This window comes from Varroa destructor, unplaced genomic scaffold (assembly GCF_002443255.2).
Source record: "Varroa destructor unplaced genomic scaffold, Vdes_3.0 BEIS01000002.1, whole genome shotgun sequence".
NCBI classification, from domain to species: Eukaryota; Metazoa; Arthropoda; class Arachnida; order Mesostigmata; family Varroidae; genus Varroa; species Varroa destructor.
Window position 1 is genome coordinate 31464894 of NW_019211455.1, and position 26128 is coordinate 31491021.

Sequence of the window (26128 nt, forward strand, 5' to 3'; positions counted from 1 at the left end):
CGAAGCGTCAACGAGATAATGAACTTTTCAGCTTACTTCAAATAGACGCTATACCGCGTCGCAAACAAATGTGCATCTGCGGAAAAGATAGAAGCAGAAGCAGGTTCCGGAATGGCGCGGTGAAAAATCCACGAAAAACAAAACAATAGAGCGAATTTCATAGCTAGCCGCTGTCGTCTAAAATTGCATTTTAAATTTCTTTTTTTTTTTTATTTCGTTTCAATCAAATCGTTAGCGAAGACATTTACTGTGACTCGGTGTACCATGCTAGGGATTGATCACGAAGACCTCAGGTACTTGGCATATGTCATAAGGGTTAGGCTAACACTTTCACAGGCCACTAAAACCAAGAAATTCGATTGAAAATGTTCGCTTTTCGATTTTCTCAAGGACAAAGTAACAGGTTGTCTTCGTATGTCTTCTGACAAGAAAACAACTACCATTGATGCAATCAACCGCAGAACTGATTGTTGGTTTGCTTACGGTCCAGAGAATACGTTCATTTCGAGTTTATCTGTTTTAAAGCAATGTTCAGGCCAATGTTTACTTTCAGAGTGTGGCGTTGTCCAATGAAAGATGATATGTCATACCATTATATCTTTCCCAGGAAGGCAAGCGCATTATTAAAGTCTATTTACATGCTTTGCAAACTATTGTGCGGCCGTGGGTAGCTGCAGTGCCTAAAAAAAGGCCATGTGTCTTCTAGCAAAGTAGAGGACTCGCTCATATCAGCCGGGTTATCCAGGAATGACTGCTTGAAAATATGCACATATGGCCGCCAAACAGCCCGGATTTATACCCATTTGATTAGTATGTATGGAACGTTGTATGAGCGAAGGTTCGTTGCGTATTAACCCGACAACATTGACCCACTTACTCGTTCTATAAAACATTTGCAACAGGAACGTTTGAAGCGAGTCCAGGAACGGTCTGGTCGCGGTAAATGGTTGTCATTGAATAACTATGACCACAGTTATAGAAAGAACTTATAAGAAAAAATACTAGTGTAGATGCATTAGGAATATCTAAGAAATACCGAAAATATGGGGTGATCGATAAAGCTTTATATAATTACAATATTTTTTTCGATAGTTTATAACATTTTCACAAAACCAGATAGGGGTGACCAAGGCACCATCCATCGATGATCTTCGATTATTTTACTAATAACTCGATAATGTCATTATTGTAGATCCTCTGTAGTTTATGGGCGGAAAATTGACGTGTTGTTTGTATCCCTCCATTGAAACTAAATTGATATTATTAGGAAAGTTCTGCAGAAACCGAAACATATGATAGTGCTACAACCGAGCTATACGGTGGATATATTTAAATTCTATCAACTTCTTCCAAAGAAGTTAACTAAGGATGTATGTGATTCAAAAAATGTCATTGTGAAAGACGATGCCCCTTTTGTTGACTACTTTCGATCGTTCTGGTTCTATGGCCTGTTGTAATCTTGTTAGGGGTCCAAACTAATCGTTTGCCAGCCGGCAGTAGCTTATAATGCACGAGCCTTTCCAATCCCACTAAACACATATTACTACCTTCTTTGATATCGGTCTGGGCTTTGTCACAGATCGTGGAACTACTACACCTCGCTTTGACCTTGATTTTTTTAACTCGTTACTGTTATATGTGATCCGCTTTTCGTGGGCCTGATCAACCGCTGTAGAAACAGCTCAGTTTTGGTGCGTTTTTTCTGAGTCTCTCATTTGGGAAAAATCGAGGAAACTTTTCCTGCGTTGACTCGTGTGGCACCCAAAGCATCGAGCTTCCTTTTGTAGCCGGCCTTCCTTAAGTAGTTCAAAGCCGTTTAATTGGCTTTCGATTTAATGACTATTCACGCCTCGATCTTTTGTAATTAATTTTTCAGCTAGTCAGCGGGTACCTTTTACATCGAAATCTCCAAAACAAAAATGGCCCGTTCGATAACGCGTCTTGACCATTGGCAGCATAAATTTGTTCGCCGGCGTGGTCAGCATTTGTGCATTTTCAGTAGTAAACTTTTGTAGAAATTTCGCTTGTCTTCGAGGCGCCTTATCCCAACCCTGACTAAAATGGTTTTAGCACATTATCTGTTAAGTTTCAGCTTTCAAATAGGATCAGAGCAATACATTACTTTAGATATATAACGCCAATAATTTTTCTGTCAGCCAACAGTATAAGGAAGCTACACTGCGATTTTTATTTATTTCCTATATGAAATACCCATGTGTTTGGGACAGTTTTTTTTTTCTAACAAAGCCCATTGTAGAACAGGGATTGTAACGAAGGGTCTCTTCTAGCCTGTCATTTTTTTTCTAACGCCCTTATACTAGGACAACACCCACGGAGTTCTAAAGCGGGGCCGTGCCTTTAGTTTGTTAAAAGAAAAAAGAAAAGTAAAGCCATTTGTTTTACATCGGAGGATTACTCTGCAAACGTTTGCCATTAAAAGTTTTACAGTCCTTTTTGGCATCGTTCTTGTTACTGTCTACTGATCGTTTTCAAACGTAGTACAAAGCAGATGTTAATCAACTGATGCGGGAGTTGCTCTTGTTTAAATAAAATGAACGATGGGCAGAAGCTCCATAATACCATAACTACACGGAACCTTGTATCCAATAAAAAGCGACATCGAGTAGTACAAAGCTCAGTATAATAGTATCATTAACTTACAATTATTATATTGTCAATTACTTAAATAACAAACTAGCAGGTGAAACTTTTTGGATCTTATCACTTGACGGTACAGTGAAGAGATTCGATTAAATGAAGATTCGTGTGGGGGAGAAACCATACATAATATAGAAAAGCGATGCTTGGGTTATTTAATTAAATAACGTAAACACATGTATTGCTCTTTTTGCTTGTGTAAATGCACTATGTTTGATATCGTTTTACGTACTTGACACCGGCGTTTTGGATGACTGCCTCCATGATACAGAAAAGCATCGCTGCGGGGCAAGGTACATTTATACGATTTACGTTCGTTGGATAGGATCTAACGTTTTCGATAGTTTAGATTGGTATTATTATGCGGGTGTCCATAGCCACCCCGTGTCAACAGTTGTGCCGCGGAGTTTTACTATTTTTGTTTGGGACAGTTTCTTGCCAAACACAGCTGCCGTAACTACATTATGGATACATAAGATGGAGAGTGTCATCTACGCAAGGACTCTTTTTGCTTAACCAGTGAGATCAGCTACTGCTGTTTGTTTGGTAAATCACTGTGACCAAAACAGCGATTAGCCTAGCTCCGTTTCGCCTGCCTGGCTGTCTAAGGACCGGCTTTGATCATCATTAGCGTTGATATACGCGCTAAACGTCTTCTAACGCAACTTAACGCTTTATACGCGAGAAACACGTCAGTGCGTTGGATCTTACGTACAACAAACTTCACACCTTAACATCACAAAGGCTGCACCGAAATCACTTTCTGAAAACTTGTTGCCGAAGACGAATGCTAACTGAGCTTTTCGTTAGGCCCCAAATTTGATTCTGCTATTACTGAACGATTCCCGCCTCTACTGAGCCAGTTGTGCACAGAACTTTCGTGTTCTACTTCCATACCTTACAGGACAAACTTCGATTAATGTTCAACATCATAGACAATTCCCTTTCCAACCGAAGTAGGCGTTTCATTGATGTCTCAAAATAAAGGCGTTTTCATCTTTCTTTTGCATAGGCGACCAAATGCTATTCGAATATAAACAAAATGATCCTAATTTCTCATCAATGGGCGCGGCTTCTTCTCATGATGTGAGAAGGTGAATGGCTGTCGATCTAAATACAACCGATCGGCTTCAACAGGCTCCATAGAAATAGGCGAGGGAGCACGAAACCGACTAGCTACAACCTCGGGACCATTCTGGTTAGCCCCACTGCGAATCCTCGATTCCAACGGTCGACCTCAAAAACCAGAGGAGGAGGGGTGTCTATTTCTCTTTGCGACAGCCTTTGCAAGGTCCAACAGAACGCTTGAGGCAATAGCAGGCGGCACTCGCCTGCCAGTCGGTTGCAGTTGCTTCGCATTCTTCCTTCTAGCGGTACTCCTACTTTCACGGCTGCCATGCGTGCCGTGGTCTTTCCATCTGGCCGTCGCTCATCAACAAGCGGCCCTTGCCAGTCAAGCAAAGCGACCTTGGAAGGCGCTCTCGCTGAGGATGTAGCAAGCCATCCCACAATGGCCCTTCTTGCTTGGTAGGGAGTTAGTTAGCTAGCTAACAGCACTAGCAATATCATCGGAAGTAGTATATGTTATATAGCAGTAGCATGTTTCCACAAACGGATTTCCGAGCTCTTCTCACCGACCCAGTCCAGCGATGGTCGCCCAGCACTTAGCTTGACAGTGGCTGCCACGACACCTCTAATGCAGGGGCAGCAAGCTAAGCTTCGATTCCATCCCGTCCGTCGCGGCTGCTGGCGCTAATGCTGCCCTATCTGCTCCTTCGATCGAAAGGGTTATCTTCGCTTTGCTCAAGTTCTAGGAGATATACGATGGTTAGGAAGTGGGAGACGGTAGCGGCACCAGCGTACGAAGACGTGCCGTGATTTATAGAACCAGAGGGTTTGGAGACAAAAAAGGGACGGGTCTCTTTATGTGCTATGCCCTTTCTGTCTGTATATGTATTGCACAGGGTCTGTCCTTCCCCGTTCTTGGATGGATGCATTCGGACATCTTGGTCGGTCTGTCGGGCGGTCCCCTTACCCCGTCCTTACTGCCAAGGTTTCTTACGGGCCGCTCGCCCCTCTGCCCCGTTTAAGGCCGGAGGCCAACTCGTCAAGTAAGTCTTGCCACTATTGCTGCCCCTTCCTTCTTCTAGTAGCAGCCCTCTCCCATCCAGGTAAACGGGTTTCTTACCGGCTTGAGCGGCTCCGGCTACGAATTTGGCAGTTAGCAGCAAGCGAGTTCCACACCAATACAACAGGTACGACCATTACCATCGAAGACATTGTAGAACGACGGCGGTCAAGCTCAGCAGACAAACTAGAGCAACTGATTTAGTTCGCCCGAAGATCTGCGCCGTCGGCTCCTGCTGCCAGAGACCTTTAACAAACGCACAAGAAGGTAAAGCAAAGCACGACAAAAGAGAGGCGAATGGAGGTCTGGACGCTTTTACTGGGAAACCTGGCTGATAAACAAGCAAAATAGGTACAAGTTATCCTGTTCTGCCGCAAGAAAATCAAGTGTTGACACCGATTGATTGTAAACATTTACTTTAGAATCACTTCCATCGATAGAGGAATTGCTGTAACTGCGATAGTCTTAGCACGAGCAAGGCATCGGCAAGTGCGTTCACAACGATACTATCAATAGTGCAGCAAGGCTTGACTACAAGCTCGACCGCTCAAGAATAGTTCACTCTAGTGTAGATATAAACAGCAAGAAAAAAAGGCACACAAACGAAAAAAGAAGACGAGAAGAGCGGTGTATGAAGCCAAGCGTCGCCTTTGATTCGCCGACGCGAACGCAGCAACGTATCTGTAGTACATCACCTCGATCACTCGGTCCGGTAATAATAATAATAGTATTGATTAACACTAATAAGGAGAACGCTTCTTCAAGGAACAGATATATATATATACATCTTGCTCTCTGATATATATACAGAGAAAGAATTTTCTAAAGGTTTCTCTACTCGAAAAGTAACCGAGAAATTACTAACAAGGTCAAAAATAGCTGGCGGAGTGATAACACTTTTGGTCGGCGTACAGCCAGTCAGTGGCCGCCTTAAGTATAGGTTTTTTAGTACATAACTCGTTATACGGTGCATGCGCATGGCATGGCCACAGCAGATGAACTACTCAAAGACATTCGGAAGATACGAAATGAATCAATCTACTCGTCTGGGAGAAGGAAAAGGTCAGCGTGCCGATCTTCCCGAAATTATTCTTTTCCGGGAGTAGCTGGCGCGAGAACTCTGTAACCGAAAAAGCGACAGAAGCAGCAGCAAATACGACTGTCAACGTGGTCATTGTTAAGAGCTCTACGCCTAAGACCACTAGCTAAGACGCTCTGCATAACCTAGATGGCACGCGAAACAAAGCTAATCGGCCTGTCGCCATCGCAGCAAGCTAGCTAATGAAAAGACCTACTGCATTCTCCGTTGCTTCCAATGAAAGGCCCAGTTCTTTTATCACGACACTTTAACTGTTGCTGCTGTTTGGTGTCGTTGGTCAACGAAGTGGGCCAGAGATCAGGACCGAACCACCATCGTTGATCAGGCTTAGTTTGGCGGGCTCTGCCGATCTGCATGACAGCTAAGCAGTAGCGTAGAACCCTACTAAGCTCGTTTGCTTCTTCTCTGCCTGGCCATCTGCTTGAAGACAGGCCTTGCACTTTGCGACTGCTGCTGCTGCTGCTGCTGCTGCTGCCGTGTTAAGAACTAGACAAAGGCAACAACCGGAAGACATCTGTTAGGCCAGTTGGGTGAAGGGAAATAAACTCGCAACAAAGAGCTACTGTTGCAAAAGCTATCTGTTCTGAGTCCTAGACTAGACTGGGATCGACTAACAACTCTGCAGGCCGTGGACCACTATCACTGAACAACGCCGCAGGACCGAGCGATTGAGAAGTTGGCCGCGGCTGGGACGCTCTGGCTCACTTGATCTGATTACTACTTACACCAGGTCAATTTAACCAAGCCGTTGAACCACTCCTACATGGAAACACACATCTACACTCTCATCCAATTGTGTACACGCGAAGCAAACGACAACGGTATTAGCAGCGACACTAACAAAAACGAATCTGCCAGAAACCGAGTAACGCTGATTTCTGCAGCGGCGTTCCTACGAACTTACCACAGACCCGGTCGGCACAATAGTTTGAAGGTTAGCATCGGCCCGTGAACTATAGTGAAAGGAACTGAGCGAAATACTATAGTTGTTGAACAGCAGGCTTCAAAGTAAAGAAGTGAATATTCTTATGGTGACAACAAATTTTGTCTGTAGTGGTCAAGACCCTACTCAATGAAGTGAGAAGCGAATTCATATGTGCTCAGTTATAGCAGTTGTTTGTCGTAATGCCGCCAATATACGACGTCTGTGTGTCTCGATACTGGCGTATCTGACTGATTCCGATCGGTGTCATTGATCTGCAAAGCCAATTGTTTTCTTTACGTCCCGGATAGAGCAAACGATCATGGTAAGTTACTACCGTATTATCTCTTATCATGGTAACCACTGATCCAGAAGGAAAGGGGTTTCGAATGAGTGGAGGTAAATGGCACCAAAAACAGTTCTTTATCGTGGAGTTAAACAACCTCTTGCCCCAATCGAATATCCCGTCCCTGTTCTCGTCGACCTGTTGCGCATCGACATTTGGCGCATCCTCATAGATACTGTACTCGAGGTACACAACTCCATCGAGTTGGGGCTTTGCATAGATACGTTGATTCTTTCAACAATTGTCCTGGCTATTCTATAGCTAGCCATGTTTAAATTGTTTTGCAAATTCTGTGAATGTTTTTATTTTAGAAAGGTAAGTTTTTTATTCTTCTTGTTATTACTATTGTTATTGATAATTAGAAGCGTACGCATCTCTAGAAAGACGATTGAGACAAAGAGCTTAGATCATTTCAAACCATTTGCGAGCCTTCGTCTTATATATTTGACTGTCAGCGAAACGAAACTGAGGTCCTTTAGAACTACTTAGAACTTCCGTTTAAAAGTAGAGCTTTCAGATGAAATCACGCATTGTTACTTTTGTCGCTTATCGTAAATCCTCCTGCACTTTTTTTTTTTAACTGGGACGTGACATTTTGAAGATCGCTGTTAGCAAACAATTAAACTGAGTTATTGATTCTTGCACTGATGAAAAGAAGAGGGACACGTAAGGTAGTGAAAACAGACTAGATCATGCGACGGCCGCCGTTTCCGGTTAGACCAGCCGGCGTTGGGGATGCGACTCGACCTAAATGTGTTAGGTCCGTACTTGACGGCTAGTAAGTAGAAAGGATGAATATTACAGTTGTTTACAACGGCGCCAAAAGCCCAAGATGTGTTCATTCTTCAATTTCAATAGCAAAACCTCATTGGGTCTTACATTAATAATGGAGAAGAAGGATGAGGAGCACGCACACTTAAAACAGACATGGATGACACAGCGTCATATAGTCCTGTGTTGTCTGGCTTAGGAACAGCGCACCATGACTCAGTAGTCACATCTAGAACGTCCTCTCGGCAATGAGAAAGTAGACTTGACTATATGCCCGAGCTTGTCTGGCGACTTGTTAGAGATCAAGTAAGACGAATGCTGGCAGAACACCAAGCCTGTGTTAAAGTCATAAAAATTCATGAAACTTGTATACATTTACTTGTAAGAGCATAATAGTCCAATTATCAATGCCCTCGAGTAAACAAATCTCAACCCTAGAGGTTTTCTCTGTATATACTTCCGTGCACATTTCCGTCATCGATATTTCAGTTTAAATCCAATTTCAGTCTAAAGAAGTTTGATCTGAAAAAGAGAAAGCTCTGTATACAGGGCTCTTCCGAGTTGCTCAAAGAAAATATTGCCTCGGGCACGATAGGAATACGAAGAACCGCTATGATATTTTAAGTTTGCTACTTTATTTTAAATTTTCTTTAACGATGTTAGTTGTTGTTCGTGCTACTGAATCTCTTCAGGTTCACGCTGCGGCATCCCGCAAATAAAACGCTGACCCCTGTCAGTGTCTGCCTGTTATATCTAGATGCAACGATATTATGAAGTATTGCACATGGGTATGTTGTCCCTATATATATATATAGAGGTCGGACGGCTGTATTACTGAGTAAAAGAGATCCTAAACATAATGAGCCTTCGAGAATAGTGAACTTGAAGACATCAGTCGTAGGTTATAAGAACAGGGTCTATAGTGTTTTTGTAAAGAAACCGGCAAGGTGATTAGTTAGTTCGATGTACCAATTCTACGAAGTCTGACTGTGTCACATCCAGAACGGATCGCATTTGCACACAAACATAGAAGCTTCAACGACTGACGTCTGATACCAGAGGAAAATGAACCATGCAATTTGGATGCTTATTTCTTATAACTTCCTTTTAGGGAGCCTAGGCCACTATAGAATAAGTAGCATCGATAACTTCTGTTAGAAGCTTTCCTTCGGAGCTCGATATTTCCAAGTTATGCGAACTCTGAGTACTCATATCAGAAATCCCTCCTTTCAAACAGAATTTGATTAATCTTCCTAACCGCTTTCCAAAATATTGATCGTTCTGTCTAAAGTTGTCATTTGACACGTTAGTACGTGTCCCTATAAACTCTCTGAAATCATCATTATAGGCTGATTCATCATAGGTGAATATCATTAGATAAACAATATGCCCAAAAAACTCCCGAAATCGGTGTACCCTTTAGGCACCGGTGTTCTCGTCTTAATTTGAATGTTGGCGGGTATTTCTTGCAGGAAGAGTGCGCCTTCGAATGGTTGTTTTTGGCTATTTTTAACTAACTCAAAGGATTTATCGTGTGTCCAAATACGACATATGATGGGCTATAGCCCATCGTATATCATATTTACTAGCTGAAATTTGCGAGGGTGATGAATAGAATGCTCTTAACATGATTAAAAACTGATCATTGCCCAAGTCAATATTAATCTAAATTGGGAAACTGGTAACATCTAAGTGGGTCAAAAAACCTGCAGGGGGGAGCCTACTTTTTTTTTTATGGAAACTTGCAGTCGGGGGAGCAGTCGACTCCAGGGAGTTTTTCCTTATTACAGCGTACCTGGTGACAAAAGGTTCTGAGGGAAATTACTCTGAGAGGCCAAGATGTCTTTTTAATGGCAGAAGTCATCTTGACGAGATCTTAATTAAAACATTGACGATTACATCAATGTCTAAATTAAGAATTCATTATTGGTAGTATATTATTATCACACACACAAACAAACAAAAAATTTGTATCGTCGTTTAATTCAATAAACGTGCAGTTGGTGTGATTGCGCGTTTTCATCAAGGATTATGGTTACCAAGTGTTTGTCCTATGAGTCAACATCTCAACCACATTTGTTAATATTTGCTATTTGGCCATATTTTTTAATCAAACAGGATTCATTCAGGACACGTTCAGTTCAAGCCAATTTTTCGTTTTGTTGGTGCGACAATGGAGGAAAAAAAGTTAGAGATAAGCTTGAAGCGTCGGGTACGGCACGAAAACACCAACTTTTACTGTCTTTACTAGTCGTCGTTGTTGTTGCAGTAACAACGAGCGAATGGAGACAAGAAAGAAGGTAGAGACTAAGGGCAAGCAGATAGTATGTTTTGGGTTAAATGGGAGAGCAGGAAAGTTGAGTAAAAACGAATAGGCTTACTCGTGTTGTTGAACGAAATCAAAATAAGTAAAAAAAGCGAAACTCAATTAAAAAGTTACTATTTGAGCATTAATAGGAGAGGTAATTTTTAGTTATTTTTTTACAGTAAATTTAACTTAACTGTGTACATCTATAATATACGGCCACGTTAAGAGTGATCTATCTTTATTCGTCACATACGTTTCAATCATGAATAAGTTACCGAACTCAAATTAAGCTAGCAGAACAACCCGCATCATCCGTAGGACGATTTATGGCGAAGTCAATAAAGCTGTTGTGTTTCCCGCAAAATCCTTTACCAATTTGTTCATTACCGACGATGACCTGTAACTTCGTTCGTTACTGCGTAAGGCGACAAAATAAATACATCGTCAATAAGTTATATAAACACTTCGTAAAGCATGGATGGCCATTTTATTGGCACAGTTTCGGTCCGCTATGGCAACTGAGAGGTACAGCAGTCAATGTTACGGGGTATAGTCCAATTGTTCTGGCAATATAATCACTGTATAGTGGGTTAAAATAGACAAATTCGAATACCGAAAAATACACACAACCAGGTAGTGCGTTCTGTATCGTAGTCAATTGTTTGTTAGTCGATCTAAAGTAATGTTTAATAGCAGTATTAAATGGAAAGCATCCAGAAACATCCAGTCGACTGGGAGTGTCAATATAGCTCTAAGACCCTGTTTATTTAGGCTGTCAACGGAAAGTCTGTTGATTTTGTAAGCTAAACGGCGAGCGAGTGAACATTGCTTCAAAGAGAGTTATTTAGTTGTTCGTTCAGTAGTTGTTGAGTGGGTTCACGATGTTAGTTTAGACTGCGTGGTTCCACAGGGTAACTTACGCCCTGGGCACACTCTTCATAGAACTATTATTATCTGGTGTTTATAGTACCGAACCTAAAATCCAAGCAGGACAAAAATGTTTGACTTCATATCAAGCCATCCATCTATGGCTTTTAATGACTGTTTCTAAAAAGTTTTGTATGCAGCCCCATGCACGTTTGTGTTTCGATCAAAGGGTTCAAACATATCGAATCTACTACATATAGCTAAATGCATGCGTAAATAGATGCTTTTATAAGCGTTAGTGTACTTACATCTCGTTCGCGGTCCCAGCGTGGAGCGTCAAAACCATGACGTTTACGTTGGCAACTATACGAATACGTTATGTCAATTAGCGCGGCAACATCGTAGCTACGGTCACGTTCTGTTCAAGTCGTAAATCACCTATCGCTTCGAGCGGAGCTATTCCGCCACCCACGATATACGATTATATAATATCTTCAAATTGTAGTACATGATATAATGTTATGTATAATATAGTACTTCGCATTTCGTCTTCATTCTCTTTACGGGGCGAAGTATAGACGAAGTGACAGATTTGGCACGTCACGGATGGACGGAGACTTTGTCAAGCATACGACACCTACTATGAACCTAAAACTGATGAGCGCTAAAAGTATTAAGTCATGTGTGTAAATGAATCGATACGTTGAAGTCATTTAGGACAAATGGGTCAATTATCTGTCCGATGGCAGGATTATCTAAGACTGAAACAGACAACAAGAATAGCCGTGCCATCCAAGCCAGAGGGTATTTTTCCTCCATGAGCCTCAATAGTTAACAACTTAACAAATAGTTACCTGTCCTTACCGAACTGAAGAAAAGTCCAAATCTGTACAGTTTTGATTATTATTAAGGACCCAAGTTTTTCACGACACCTAAGTCCATGCGAGGTAAACGCTGGGGCAAAACGGGAGAAAATATGCATGACGGCAAGGCTGACAAAAAACAAGCCGAGAACGGTACTACGCTTGGTAACCTACCATTATTCTTTCGTATGTTCCTATCTTTACAAAACATATATATCGCAGCATTAACAGTAAATAATGCCGACTGTGTTTAATTGTGTGGAATCCTGTTTTTGGACATAGAGACCCTTGGAGATTCTACTAATTTTCCGATTAAAGCCTAGCTCAAAACGATTATTAATTTGGTCTGCGGTTGCGTGTTCACAACCGATACAAATCACAAGTTTATTTAAAAACGTTGTTTTTCGTTGCAAAGACGTGTATCCTACCGCGACCTGTTATGCACGACGCCATTTCAGCAATGAAACGCATTTTCTTAAATACGAAATTTATAAGGGTTTAAATAAAGTTAACGCAAATCTTTAAGCACATACCTTCAAAAAGCGGAGCTGTAATAAAACAGTAATACGTAGTATAACGAAGCTAACGAAGTATAACGTAAACTCAACAAATACGTGTTACGAAGTAAAAGTTCAGTGAGTTTATATAGAAAACAAATGAGCACTGTTGGCGGTTTCTTTTTATGTTTTGCTTTCTGTGCAGTTGTGTACTGAGACCATATTGGTACACGCAGCTTTGAAGCCGACTAAATCTTAAAATCGATCAGATCGGTTAGTCCTCAGACAAGCCAGCGTCAGGACTGTATCTATTGACTGATTATCTCTGTCATGGTCTATCCTGACAATGACACTGTGAATTTTTTGGTCGAATAAATGTTTTGTGGCGTCTGCTTTAAAGCCTTTAGAAGAGGGCAAGGTGAGAAAGTAAACCAGTAAAGTAGTTTGCTGTTCGTATTTTCATTTTTTGCCGGTTTACAAAGCAGAAGTACAGGCGGGGGTGTCAGCTATATATATATACGGCGTGAGCTTGGTGGGAGCTTAGATTCTTCTCGTTTATAGGAGTCGTCAGCCGCGCCAGAATCTCAGTTCGTTAAAATCTTTTTGGGCTCCTGATGGCGCTGTTGAGTGGGCTACCTCCCGTTTAATCGACCGCCGATAGAATCAGGACAGTCTTCGCATAGCCAGCGATGGTTGCGTGCCAGTTCACATACAGTCACTATACAGCACGCTATGCCGCTCCGCCACAAAGCACGTACTCCGTTGTTCTGGCCTTCAGGCGATTGATCGATAGTCAGGCAAACAGGGCGTTTTGAGAAGCCCGTCCTAAATAATGCTGGCTCAGACTAGTACCTCGTGAGGCTTGCCATTTTCCCTTTTGCTGCTGCTTCACCTCTCAGCGTTGTCCTCGCTCCATCGCCAGCGTCACTCGCGTTCGTGCAGCGGCCAAGGTCATGTGCTAATTGCCATAGCAGCTGTTTTGATAAGTGAAACAGTACCCGCACCAGTGCGGATACTAGTTGTGATCGCAGAGGTAGTCGTATGGCTTGTTGGTTTATTGGGAAACCTGTTGTGACACTTAATATGTTCTTTGCTGACGGATGATCGGTGGTGGAGGTCCTGCTAGGGTCAAAAGAGGGCGCTGTGGGGTGCTATGTAGCGAGAGACAGAATGAAAAAGCAGAGCAAGAAAGTGTTTGGGGGTTAAATCACCATTCGGGCTCCGTGCCCTGATTGGGTACACACACGACATCCGACGGGTTCGAAAATAGATTAACTAGAAGAGGCTCAGACTCGGAGGGAAGCCAAGGATGATGATACGAGTACGGGATGGGGATCAACGATGATCCTAATGATGAACACGACACGACTGCTAGAGCTATGCAGCCCCATTACTTTTACTTTCTTCAGGAAGTAACTACTGCTCGAACATGCTATCACCAGGCGTTTCAATGCCGTCGGCATGCTAATCAAGTGTGCATATCCATGTACCGTCCTAATTCGTCTGTCTATATGAATATGGTGCACACTGATGAGGAGGCACCATATTCTCCTGTGCAGAAAGAAATCGACGGTCAGAGAACTTTCTAGAAGTCTGAGTATACTCTGAGTGGCGCTTTTTTTTTCAATCTCACTGGACCCTTACTTTGAAGGGCAGCACGTCAACGTGACGAACCTTGAATGACGCTTCCTTAGTATAACATTTAGTGCAGTTGCATATCTTCTAAGAGTAGGTCAGCTATATACGTGCTAGTCTGAGCATCACGTAAACGGTGTACTCATATTTCAACAGCTTTTGTTTGTGGATACAAAGAAATTGAGCTCGACCAATTTGACTTCAGCCACGAACAATTAGGGGTTTCGCTCGTTCAACGGAATTAAAATGTAGGCGTCACAATAATCCTGCCCGAGATACCTTATAGCATTCAGCAGCGGTAAAAGATACGAACCTGTGCGACATCATCGTACAAAGCAAAGACGTGCTGTAAATATCGCATAAAATCGTCCTACTTTTATCTTCAAATAACGTGTACTTCTTCAGATTGCTATTGCAGGCAACGCAGCTATTACTATGTTCAATAGAGGCTCACGTTGGAAGAATAATGTATAAGAGATATCGGAAATGGCATTACCCTCAGCCCCGCGAGAATCTATCGAGGTCTAATTGTTAACTTAATCTAGCTTTCATAATATTCCAAGTCTATGTATTGATTATAACTGTAAATGCGGCTATCAACTTATAAGCTTCAATAGATAGGCAGCTAGTTAACATAATATTGGGTAAACAAAGCACCAGTCATTTTTGTTTTCTATTTATTAAGTTACTTCAATTTATTGAGGTATTGGATTTTAATAGTCGTCAAATAAAGTTTTGACAGGTTGAACATGGTGTGTCTCATAAGTAAATTCATGATCTAAATAACAGCCTTGCAATATCCAACAACGCAACCTTGTTTACAAATAGTCCCAGTATCTAATTGCTTGATTGCTATGAGGCACCCAGGCCGAGAGATCAAAAACTGGGCGCATAACTGGAACCCGAACTCATGAAAAAAAAAAAAAAAAAAAACTTACCAAGGGCAGTGCTTGCAAAACTGCACGATAGACTTGTTATCTATTCATTTTCTTTAGCATTCAATACAACAATCACGTAAATTACGTAAATAAGGGCCAACGACGCAAATATCTTGCAAAAAGACTAATGAGGCACAAATATTTGCTACAGCTTTGTATGCTACAAATGAAAGAAAATACCGATCATCACCTTTCAAAACCCCAGCTAATGCTGTTGTATCCGTTATCACCAAACAAATCTTGTAACAGTCGTTGCATGAAAGATTGCTGAAATACTCACGTCAGGCCAAGAGTACGACGCGTCTAACCACTAGTGTGACTAGGACGAAATATTTACATGCAACTCACGCGCACTATATATATATCTTCTATAACACGTAATAAGCGCTGTCGCTTTTGTAGCCGTTTTCTAATCTAAGTTGTGAGCGATTTTTCAAGTCTTCAGCTATTTTCGTTTTGTTCACAAGTGCTCAGAATCACCTCTGATTTGGCATCAGTAAATTGTTCCCACTGATAGAATTAATCGGACCGAGCCTTGGTGGACCTATCTAGGATTTTCCTAACAAACGAAAATACACAGTGATCAGTTTCGAAGGCTGAAATATGAATCAGCAATGAGCGCATGCCTCTCGTTACGATGGCAATAGGGTTACGCATTGGCCATGCGTCACCTAGGACCGATAGGACTCGTTTATTGTAGCAAGACTTCACTACAAACAGCATGATTATATGCGCTAACAAAATTATGTGATTTTCGTCCTGCATTGAACTTAGACTATATCTAATAAAGCCGTTACGTATGCACAGATGATGCGTATGGATTATAAGCTATATCCGGCAGCTATTCTTGTTCATTTTAGTATTGTTTGCAAAGTAAAGCTTTGCCGTTGTGACAAAATGCTTAAATAATATTATGATAAACCTCCTAGTCCGAAGGGATCGTTAGAGCTGGCTGATTTTAAGTTGTACTACTTAATACTAGTAATAGTTCTTATATAGTGTATTATATATTGATATAGATAAGAATAATAAAATATTCATCTAATAGTGCAAAACTTTATCACGTATTTTTCTAGAAATCCATTGTGAGCCGTATGCTTTTCCTTCAAGGACAGCGTATTTTTTGATACTGCTAATAGTATAATTAACTTTTACAATTCAATATGGCAAAAATCGGCACATTTAGCACGTCCAAAGAAGCCTAGAAGAAAAGACTGCTGACCTGCCAGTCGCAACTTGCTTTGGTAAATGTCTGCTATCATAAGGTCTACTATAGTTGATCGATGTCAGTCTCTTACCTATCTTAGTGATGGAAGCACAGCAGGATTTGTTATTATGGCTCGACCTCTACAATCGGACAAATATATAACCTTCCTAAAATTTTTCAGGCCTGTAGGTTTTTCAGTGACGAAGACTTCTGTTATTATTACAGTGACTATTCCTTATGGGTTTCGTCATAGGCTTATCAAATATCTGTTGAGTGTTGGAAGAATCGCGAACGCTTATAGTATTTCAATGTTGTTTTAGACGAAGTAATTTTGCTACACATAATTGTTTTTCCATTAGATCTATACTTCGTGATAATACGATCGCTTCGTAGTATCGAGAATGCTCTGCGAAGCACGGACGTAGGCCAGGTAGATGCACCTAAGAAATACTAGTAATATCAAATTATGCAGAATTCTCTATAATCACAATCGGAAGAAGCCATTCTAACCGTTCGTTTGGTGTACGATCCAGATCCAGCTGGACTAGTTAATTCTTATACACGCTCTCCCAGTTGTTATTAGTCGGAGCCTCGTTTATCAACAACACTTGATTCCTGCACTGTGTGCGTGTGTAAAGATTAGCCCAACTCTTTCTGGGTTGGCTGACGTGCACAGCAGAAAGCTGCGAATAAATCGTCTCAATTTCGAATTAGTGCAGGTCGCTCTGCACTCGTGCACCATCACGAATTCATGACAGAGGGGCGGATGACGAGAGCGAATTCGAACCTATTCTTGTTCGAACCTTCAAGGTCTGTCAGCGGATGTTTGCTATGCCAAATTTTCGTTTCCAGAGTGATTTCATTAATTTTACTGCGCAGCTTCGACCAACCCTGTTACTGAAACGTTACGAGACAGTGGTACGGCATTGGAACAAAATCACTGGCGAAGTCGTTTGGCGGATTCAAATGCACGAGATAATTAATTGAAGTTCATTAGCGTAAATTCACTATACGAGGCGTACTCTTCACAAACTTTACGAGCCGGAAGCAAACAATGTAGATAATCGAGCTCTAATATAGAATAACGATAGTGAATTAGTTCACGACAAGATTATTAGAAATAGGTAATATATTGCGAGACCCTTGGCTTGGGAGCTAAATTTATTTCTCGTTAGAAAACTGTGTTCAACGATAGTGAATTTGGCCAGCCTGTATTATACCGAAATTAAAGGAACGGACTGCGTATTACACGAGAATTTAATCTCAATTACAGGGGGCGGTCCAGTTCACAGATATGTTGGTATCTGCTATTTAACGGACGGCTTTTTGCTCTATAGGTTCGGAAGCGAACACCTCGGGATATCGTTCCGTTTCCACAGGCAACAACGCGTAGAACCTTTACACTAAAAACAAAATACTAATTCTTTTTGCCAAGGGCAAATCAAATGAATGAAGTAAAATTTGCGCGCTTGTCTAAATTTAGAAACATCTTTGCTCAATTCGCACCTGTCCGTATAATACAACATAGAACAAATCCAGGCAGCCAGTATCCTTAAGGCGACACAGTTCTCTTCTTTTATTATATAGATCTATTTCCAAGAGTAGATTGCACATGAGTCACGTAAATCATCTGTCGTGTTATAAAAAGATGAAAGCCAAGGTTTTTATTTGGTCTCGACGACGATTGGGGTCAATGTATGGGGACATCAGCAGATGTGGGCCACGGCTAGCATTGGAAATGGAGGAATGCCCGCAATTAACTTATAATTATGCTTACTATACCAAGGAAGCAAGCGATGAACAATGATAATGGCTCTACTATGGCGCAAAGAAGTCATCCAAAGCATACTTCAACGAATATAGAATTGCCAATGAACCAATTCGACCAAACCTGGAAAATATACGTGACGCTAGCCAAGTCGCCTGGCCGTTACGCTATATGATATTAGAGTTTTATCAGCAAAGAAAGCCTTTAACTATGTTCTGTAGCTGATGAACCGTTTGCATCGAAGGTCTTCACGACGAAAACGCCTGCTTAAGAACGTACCCGGCCGCTTGAGAACGGCTACTGCTTATTATGTCATTTTAGGCTTTACGACTACGCGAGAATAAGGCTAACTTGCGTACGCGTTTCTCTGCTTCGTTTTGAAATATAAGCACGGTTGTTTATAATTTACGGCACATTTCGTTGACGACGTATATCTACATCGCAGATTGTCTAAGAATAACTAATCTGATTACTAATTATATGCGCATATAAGAAATTACTACTTCAGACAGTGGCTTGTATCAGAGTAAGGGTCGCTGTCGCCGACATGGAACTTTTTAAAACTTACGGAGAAACAGGAAGAAGAAAAGCTGAATTAGCTCGGATTCGGAAAACTCCGCGAAGCGTTTACCAACATGCTATAAGTACATCAACTTTTGCGTCCGAATGCGCATCGTTAAGTAACGCACAAGACTTTTATGTTTCGAGCATTACGTCTGGTATCGCCGTAAGATATTCCATCGGACGGCTAACTCCCAGGACGAAACCAACTGTGTCTGTGCCCGGGTTCAAGCCTACCACCTACACCACAACATGTTCCCAGGATTAGCAGGCAGCACACATAGCCTACTTGCACCCGCAAGCATGACCTGGCAGACATATTCATACAGGATCAATTTCATAAAATGGAAGCATTCTTAGATTTCGATAGACATCGAATAGGCCGTGCTAAACGGCTTCGTTGAGTAAAATAGCGTACAGACAGAGGAAGCGCGATTGTGATCAGCTGCGAATCACCCAACCTTGTCGAGGTCCGAGTGTCGCTGAAAGAAAGCCTTGCTTCCCCACGTAATTTCGGTCGGCCTAATCCACGCCATGTAGGCAAAGTGAAACAACAAAATGGCCTGTTTATTTGATAATTACAAAACGATCGAACTACTAAACGATTAGTCGTATGTGGAAAATTAATTTAATTGTGACAATCACAAACGCCGTGGGCTGTTGCGTGCCGAGGTGAGTACGTCGATGGCTCGAAGCGGTTTAGAGAGATCCTGAGTAAAAACGGCATCATTTAATGTTCATGACTTAAACAACACGACACTTTTTCATAAACATTTTTGAACTCTGAATAAGTTACTTAGCTAGTAACTGGCCTGATTAAATAGCTAATCTGTACTATGGCTGCGACTACCTCAATTGAAAACAAATAATTGTTTTCTTCTTTTGTAAAATAAAGTGTTACGTACGCACTGTGTTCGTTAGCAAACCTTTATCCATGACACTCGTCCCACAAAGTGGTATTTTTCTCGTCACGTAAAAGATAAACTACGCGCATGCGCTCTGAAATAATTCTCACCATCTTTAGGCAATGATCCGCATTATTTTATAATAACGAAACTCCAAATTAAACAAAATAAGAAAGATAGGAGGAAATTTGACTATATATTTGGTTGTTGAGGATAGGTCTATGAAACTGTTAGTCATATGTAGTATTCCGTAATCAGTTTCAGCTACAATTGGCTTATTTATTCATCATTCGTAGGCAACGGAAACATTTGGCCTGCCGGAGGAACAGGTGGCTGAATTTAAAGAGGCCTTTCTTTTGTTTGACAAGGACGCCGATGGAATGATTACGGCCGCCGAACTAGGCGTCGTCATGCGATCGCTTGGCCAGCGACCTACGGAGCAAGAGCTCAAGAAAATGGTTACCATGGTTGACCAGGACGGCAATGGTTAGTATTATAACTTTGTTGCATAGCGCTTATTGTAGACGATATAAAAGATGGGCTTTAAAGCGCATTCTAGCGGGAACATCTTGCTAGACTGTGACACTTATGCACATACCGGCCGCAGCGTCCCTTGAAGAAATTGAAAAATATTTATACAACAGTTATAAACTGGCGCTACGTTTCAACAATATAGCAAAGAAGCGCCTAATTTCTTCGTGCTCAAATTGAATCAGTAACAAAATTATGTTTGTTGCGCGCTGAAAAACTATGATAAAACTAAGTAGGAAGTATGCATTTATGGTCATTCGATGATGCATACAAAAGACTTATCTCTTTCTACTAATTCTGATCAAGGTTTATCCCATAGAGTTACATAAAATAAGTTAAAAACATTTGATACGGGAGCGGTTAATGAAAGCTAGCACACGTGTCAGATTAATAACTTTTAATAATAAACTAATATTGTGCCAAAGATGGACGCTGCTGGAAAAAGTGAGTTGATTCATTCGTATACTTTTCCAGTCCCGTAATAAGCGGAAATAAAATACTGCACGAAAGAAAGAAAAAAAAATAACGGCACCTGAAAAGTTCACTCGATAGACCATCTATACCTTTCCAATGAGATGTAAAGATCAATCAAATCATATATTCAGAATGACGGGCACTTACCTGTTTGGATGTCCCGATTTCTTGCGACGGTATAAACCGTTTACGGGCTTATATAAGTCCCTTGAAAACTAAGCAGTTGAAATAACGTAAAATTAGTTATGAGTAATTAAGATTAGGATCATCTAAAGGAACAGTTACTATTAGAATAATCCATGTAGAAAAAAGAGACGTCCACAAAACAAGTGTTAAAGTAATGCTTTTGTTTGAAATTTCCGAGGCAGTATATATTCTTAAAATTCTTGCCTCTTATTTCACTCTCGCGCTTGATCCAAAATCAATTAGGACCTTCACAACGCCTATCTAAAGGCCAGAAGCCATTCTCTGGCTCTTGGTGATCGATCTTTCACTGCGATCTCTATGGCAGATACTGCATGGCTTTGGTCTTACCAGACGAAATTAGCGTAATGATTTAGCTGTTCTGTCCGATTGACTCAAGTATTTGACCCCGAAGCGTAATATCACAGTCTGATCTATCTAAATATATCTACAATATAACTGATACCTGCCTGACAAAGCCATCATGTTAGAGAAATTTTGAAGTTGATTAACTTTTTCCTAAATAAAAAAATTGACTCTGGCCATAATTAAATGTACTATTTACTCGCCGTCGCCATTTCTTAACCAAGTTATTTATTTCGCAAGAACTGTTCAAGTTGGATGCTAACTTGTCCGTTGTTTTGCGACTTTTTCCGCTGTCAAACGAATTCGATTTGTCAGTAATTGGGAAATGTGGTAATCTTTCTGCACGAGGCAGATTCAAATAAGCTCCGACTCAAGATCCTGCAAAACGACTTGAAATATGCGAAGTCATCCTCATTCAATTAATAACACTAGACCATGGGCACATTATTGTTGGTCGTCTCATTTTTCGTATTTTTTTAGTGTATAAATATCAAGTGCAAATTCTGCCTCTTTCTGAGCTGGAGATCTGACCTAGCTCTTCACCTAGACATGTTTTCCGAAACTGCCCATTTTTTCCTTACTTTCATATGTTCCCCCGATGGCGTAGTGGGTAACGAGCCACCCGTCTAAAACCATGCACGAAGGCTCAAGTATAGCATGTAAATTACGATTTTCTTCATTTTGCATAAACGTGTCACTCTTTGTTACCTGTAACAATTCTATATTGAAACGTATTGTGCTTGCATGGCGTCGCACGTAATGTCGAGGATTACTAAGAAACCGTGCTTTCTTATGCACGTTACCCAATGGGTTGCGCATCCAGGCTCATAATTTATAGTAAAATTTCATACATTTAAGACGCAGCTTTCTCCCTAAGTCAGTTAACGAGTTGTTTGCGATCGAAGATCCAGGTCGATTTCGGAGGGAAGAAGACCTCCTTTAAATTTAAAATTCCATTTTTGAACTTAGCGAAGTCTTTTGAGCCCTCCTCTTAGTTCTAGAGTTTCCGCTGTACACGGTACATGAATGCCGGGCTGCTTCGGCAGTTAGTCAATGCCGGCTGAAAGCAAATAGACTCGGAGCACCTTTATCACCAGGAAGATCCGTCTTTGAAGTTGAAACGCAAGGTAAAATCTTCTTTACTGCGTAATGATAAGTTACTTATAGAGGACAGAAAGCATTTTAAATGGTCTATAAATAGAAGCGAGAAAAACAAGGAAGGTAAGAGGGAAAGGGACCTGCTATATTAATGAAATACATTGAGCTGTTATAATACCTATTCACAATATCGTTTCTAGTCGTTGTCAGAATGATAAATCTTCTACATATATTTGTTCTATGTTTTTGGGGGACTCTTGTAGGTACAATCGAGTTCAACGAGTTTTTGATGATGATGTCTCGCAAGATGAAGGAGGCAGACTCGGAGGAAGAACTCCGGGAGGCGTTCCGTGTGTTCGATCGAGACGGTGACGGATTCATCTCGCGGGACGAGCTCAGTGTCGTCATGAACAACCTCGGCGAGAAATTAAGTGACGATGATGTTGAGGATATGATTCGAGAGGCCGATCTGGACGGCGATGGCAAGATTAACTACCAAGAGTTTGTGCTCATTATCACCTCCGCCAAGTAGGCCTTGGAGTTGCTCGCGCACACACATGCTATTCCTCTTGTCCTACACGACAAACACTATACACGTTACAATACGGAAAAATGAAATAAAAGCACAGTCACACTTATTCATTCATTCACAGAGGATCACTGGCGTGTCCTCATTAATATGGCTGACAAATACTATTGATTTGTCTCGACTGAGCTATCAGGCACACGCATATTGTCTGTTCCGATACGTGCAATAATAGGTAAAGTGGTGTTAGCTTGAGCACCTTACGGTTTACATTTATTCCGTATTAACGGTACTATGTCTCAATAGTCATGTCGCAGCATTAGCCAGCTAACATTAAATTTAGTTGATTTTTATTTTATTTTTTTACACAACAAGAATTATCTTACTATTTGGCAAGCTGACTGCGAGTAGTAAAATTACCCTAGTAAAAAAAAAAGGCTTTAAAAACGATTTAACAAAGGTGCGTCCATTTAAAAAAGTATGACACAAGCTAATGTGTTCGATCGCGGTCGGTTGCATTCGGCCAGTTTGTGAGACGCGAAATTTACCAGCAGCCGTCAACAACGATGGAATAATTATATATTAAATATAAATAATAAAATATCTGTTACACATTCTATGTGAATAAAGTTATACATATATATATACATACAACAGCAATGATATATATGATGATACGTATACTATATAGAAGTATCCACTGATATAGGATAATGGGAAATTCTGGAAAGGAGAAAACATATTCTTCTTTCATAATTAATGAATTATCATCGAGCACCTCAAGAATTTGCTTAGACATATTACAAAAAAAAAATTAATTCACTATATATAAATAATCGCAATTAATCAAAAAAAAAATACGGTCATTTATGGCATACCCTAGGTTAATAAACTTCATAAAGGTACCTATATATATATCTTTTTTACTGTCTCTTTAATCGTCATTATACATAGTGACGATTAAAGAGAGAGAGTAAAAAAGAGGTCAAAATAAAAGACTTGAAGTCGATTGAGGTTAATTTTTATTCTAGGTTATATGTGTTTTAGCGGATTTATAGTGTGCTCGTTGTAAAAGTTGACGTAAGGAGTTGAAACGCGGAGAGCAGTATAACAGTAAAATGGAGAGGAAGTTTAGAAGTTGGGAAATAAATGATTTGCTACTAATTGGAAATTACAAAAATGACCATTTAAAGAACTTATCATTAGAATTTTAATATCTGCCACACTGAACCGTTTTGTCATTATTTCGACCATAGCGATTTTCACACAGTTGTCTCACGTTTGAGGCCTTATCGTTTAAAGGCTAACGGAAATTTCTCTAAAGATAAGCTTATACACCATAGGAATATATTATGTAACAAGGAATCAATCTCAAATAATGAGCAAACATGAGATACTAAAGTGCTGGATAGACTTTTTAATGACATTTACTTATGAACACGGAGCGCTGTTGGGTTGCATGTTGGCGATTGGAAATCAGATCAGAGTTACTGCCTGAACAATTTGAAACCCTGACGGTAATAGCTGCAGGAGTGAAAATCAGTGGGATACAAAAGGTGTCGTACGCGTTGTGCAACTAAGGAAATCATTTGATCGACTACGTCTAAAAAGCTTTAATCGATTTTAAATGTATAAACAAGCCAAGAGGTGAAGCCTTTGTGGGATCTGCAAAGAAACATCTTTACATTAGGCAGATTGGTACAAAGTATCTTAACTGTGCCGTTCCCTTCGATGGCGACTATATATATTCTCGGCCTACGTGTGCAGTGTACATTGTCGCGAAAACGTTCCTACAACGACGATAAACAGCGCAGTTTTCCTCATTCAGTTACTTGCGTACCGTCAAGGAAATAGGCCGTAGCAAAACGTACGCATACGAAACTGGCCTTGAACTAGCACTAATAGCAGATGATGACCACCGTTAACTAAGTGCTGATTAATAGACTAGCTGGCTGGCTGGCTGGTTAATGATTAGCGGACTTCATCATCTTCATGCTGACTGGCAATAGCTAGATATCTGTAGAATAGTTTTAGTGTATCGTAAGCGTTCGTTCGTTCAAGACACATAAGCGGGGTACCGCAGAAGGATTTCGATGGCGATAAAGATCTCACTAACAGCCATAACATACGACAAGCTAGCAAATATTCAACGCGGACATAAATTTGTTCACTGATTACTTGAAAGGTAGGCTATCAGTAGTTGAACATACGGCATCCCCTAACTTTGGGTTCGTCTTAAAAAACAACTGCCTATTTCTAACGCTATCCACACTAACTATCTCACGTTATTTCAGCATTCGATTGTACCGGGTGGACATGTACAGAAGCAAATCTCTTGCAGGGTCCCCACGTACACATCTTGTTAATATCTTTCCAACTGCGAACAGTTACGATCGCATCTGTTATATCTCTGTAACTTATTTGTAGTCAAAAGCAAAGAGGACCTAGTTAGATATCTAATGAAAGGGTGAAAGCCATATGCATAGATACGTTTGGTTTTCTAAGGGCCGTACGTAGTTAGAATACATAACTTTACACTGGTTCAATATCACGACTTTATAATATACGATGAAAACTGGGTGATAACATCTCATTCTTTGCCCTCCTACTACCGGCATCGAAAAAAGAGTTTCGTAGGCTGTGCGCATAATCAGGATAGAAAAAGAGCTGCATTTGTTTGCCGTTTGTCCGTCTATTTAATTAGCCGACCTTGACACCTTCGGGAAAGGCTTCCTTCTTCACCCAACAGGTCTCTTGATTATTCGTCATGGATAGCACGGATCTAGGTAGAGAAATCTAATAAAACAGGTATCGGTGTATGCGTGAACAGTTGGACTGCGCTCCTTGAAACCGATCAGAAAAATTTTACACCTACGTATTGTACATGTATTAACGTAATTATACGTACTTGACAAATAGAAGCCCCTTCCCAAAGACCAACCGTGCCGCTAAGGGCAATTTCCTCTATATGAAAATAAATATTATTACCATAATAACGATGATGATTTTAGTGATAATAATAGAGTTACCTATTCTACTGTATGTGCCATGTTTATGCTGTAGCTATGACAAAGAACTGAGGAGAACTCAGCGTATCTAATCGACTTATACATAAAAGCCGTAAATCAATTTGCGTCCCTCGGTAGTATCGCTATATAAAATACTTTTGTAGAATGATCATATAGACCCACTTACCATATGTCAATTACGCTTGTTAAATTGGCGGCTGCTGTGACGGTCCATAATGCATAGTACTAATGAGGAGACAAGACACTGATTTCACTAGAACAGCCAACGTTATCGAGAAATGACGAATGTCTTCTTAATACATGCTCTGATAATGATAGAATGTGTTGTGTTGCCAACAGTATTAATGAGCAGTCGCACAAGATGGATTGACCGGACTCTCGTCAGTGCCAGAATGCCCAAAGGCTGATGTTGGAAAAACAGCCGTCGAAAAGTTTTAGAGACCAAGTA

At 40.8% G+C, this 26128-nt stretch overlaps 1 protein-coding gene across 2 annotated transcripts; it reads left to right on the forward strand.

Moving 5' to 3' along the window:
* Positions 1-4885: 4885 nt before the first annotated feature.
* LOC111244832 (calmodulin-like) lies at positions 4886-23660 on the forward strand. 2 transcript variants are annotated; one of them, XM_022792316.2, is made up of 3 exons: positions 4886-7132; positions 19842-19959; positions 22389-23660. In XM_022792316.2, the coding sequence occupies exons 1-3, from the start codon at positions 7130-7132 to the stop codon at positions 22655-22657; spliced, it is 390 nt and encodes a 129-aa protein (XP_022648051.1). In that variant the 5' UTR covers positions 4886-7129; the 3' UTR covers positions 22658-23660. The 2 variants fall into 2 exon arrangements, with proteins under 2 accessions (XP_022648051.1, XP_022648050.1); XM_022792315.2 differs by having other exon boundaries at positions 4887-7132; positions 19770-19959.
* The last annotated feature ends 2468 nt before the right edge of the window (positions 23661-26128 follow it).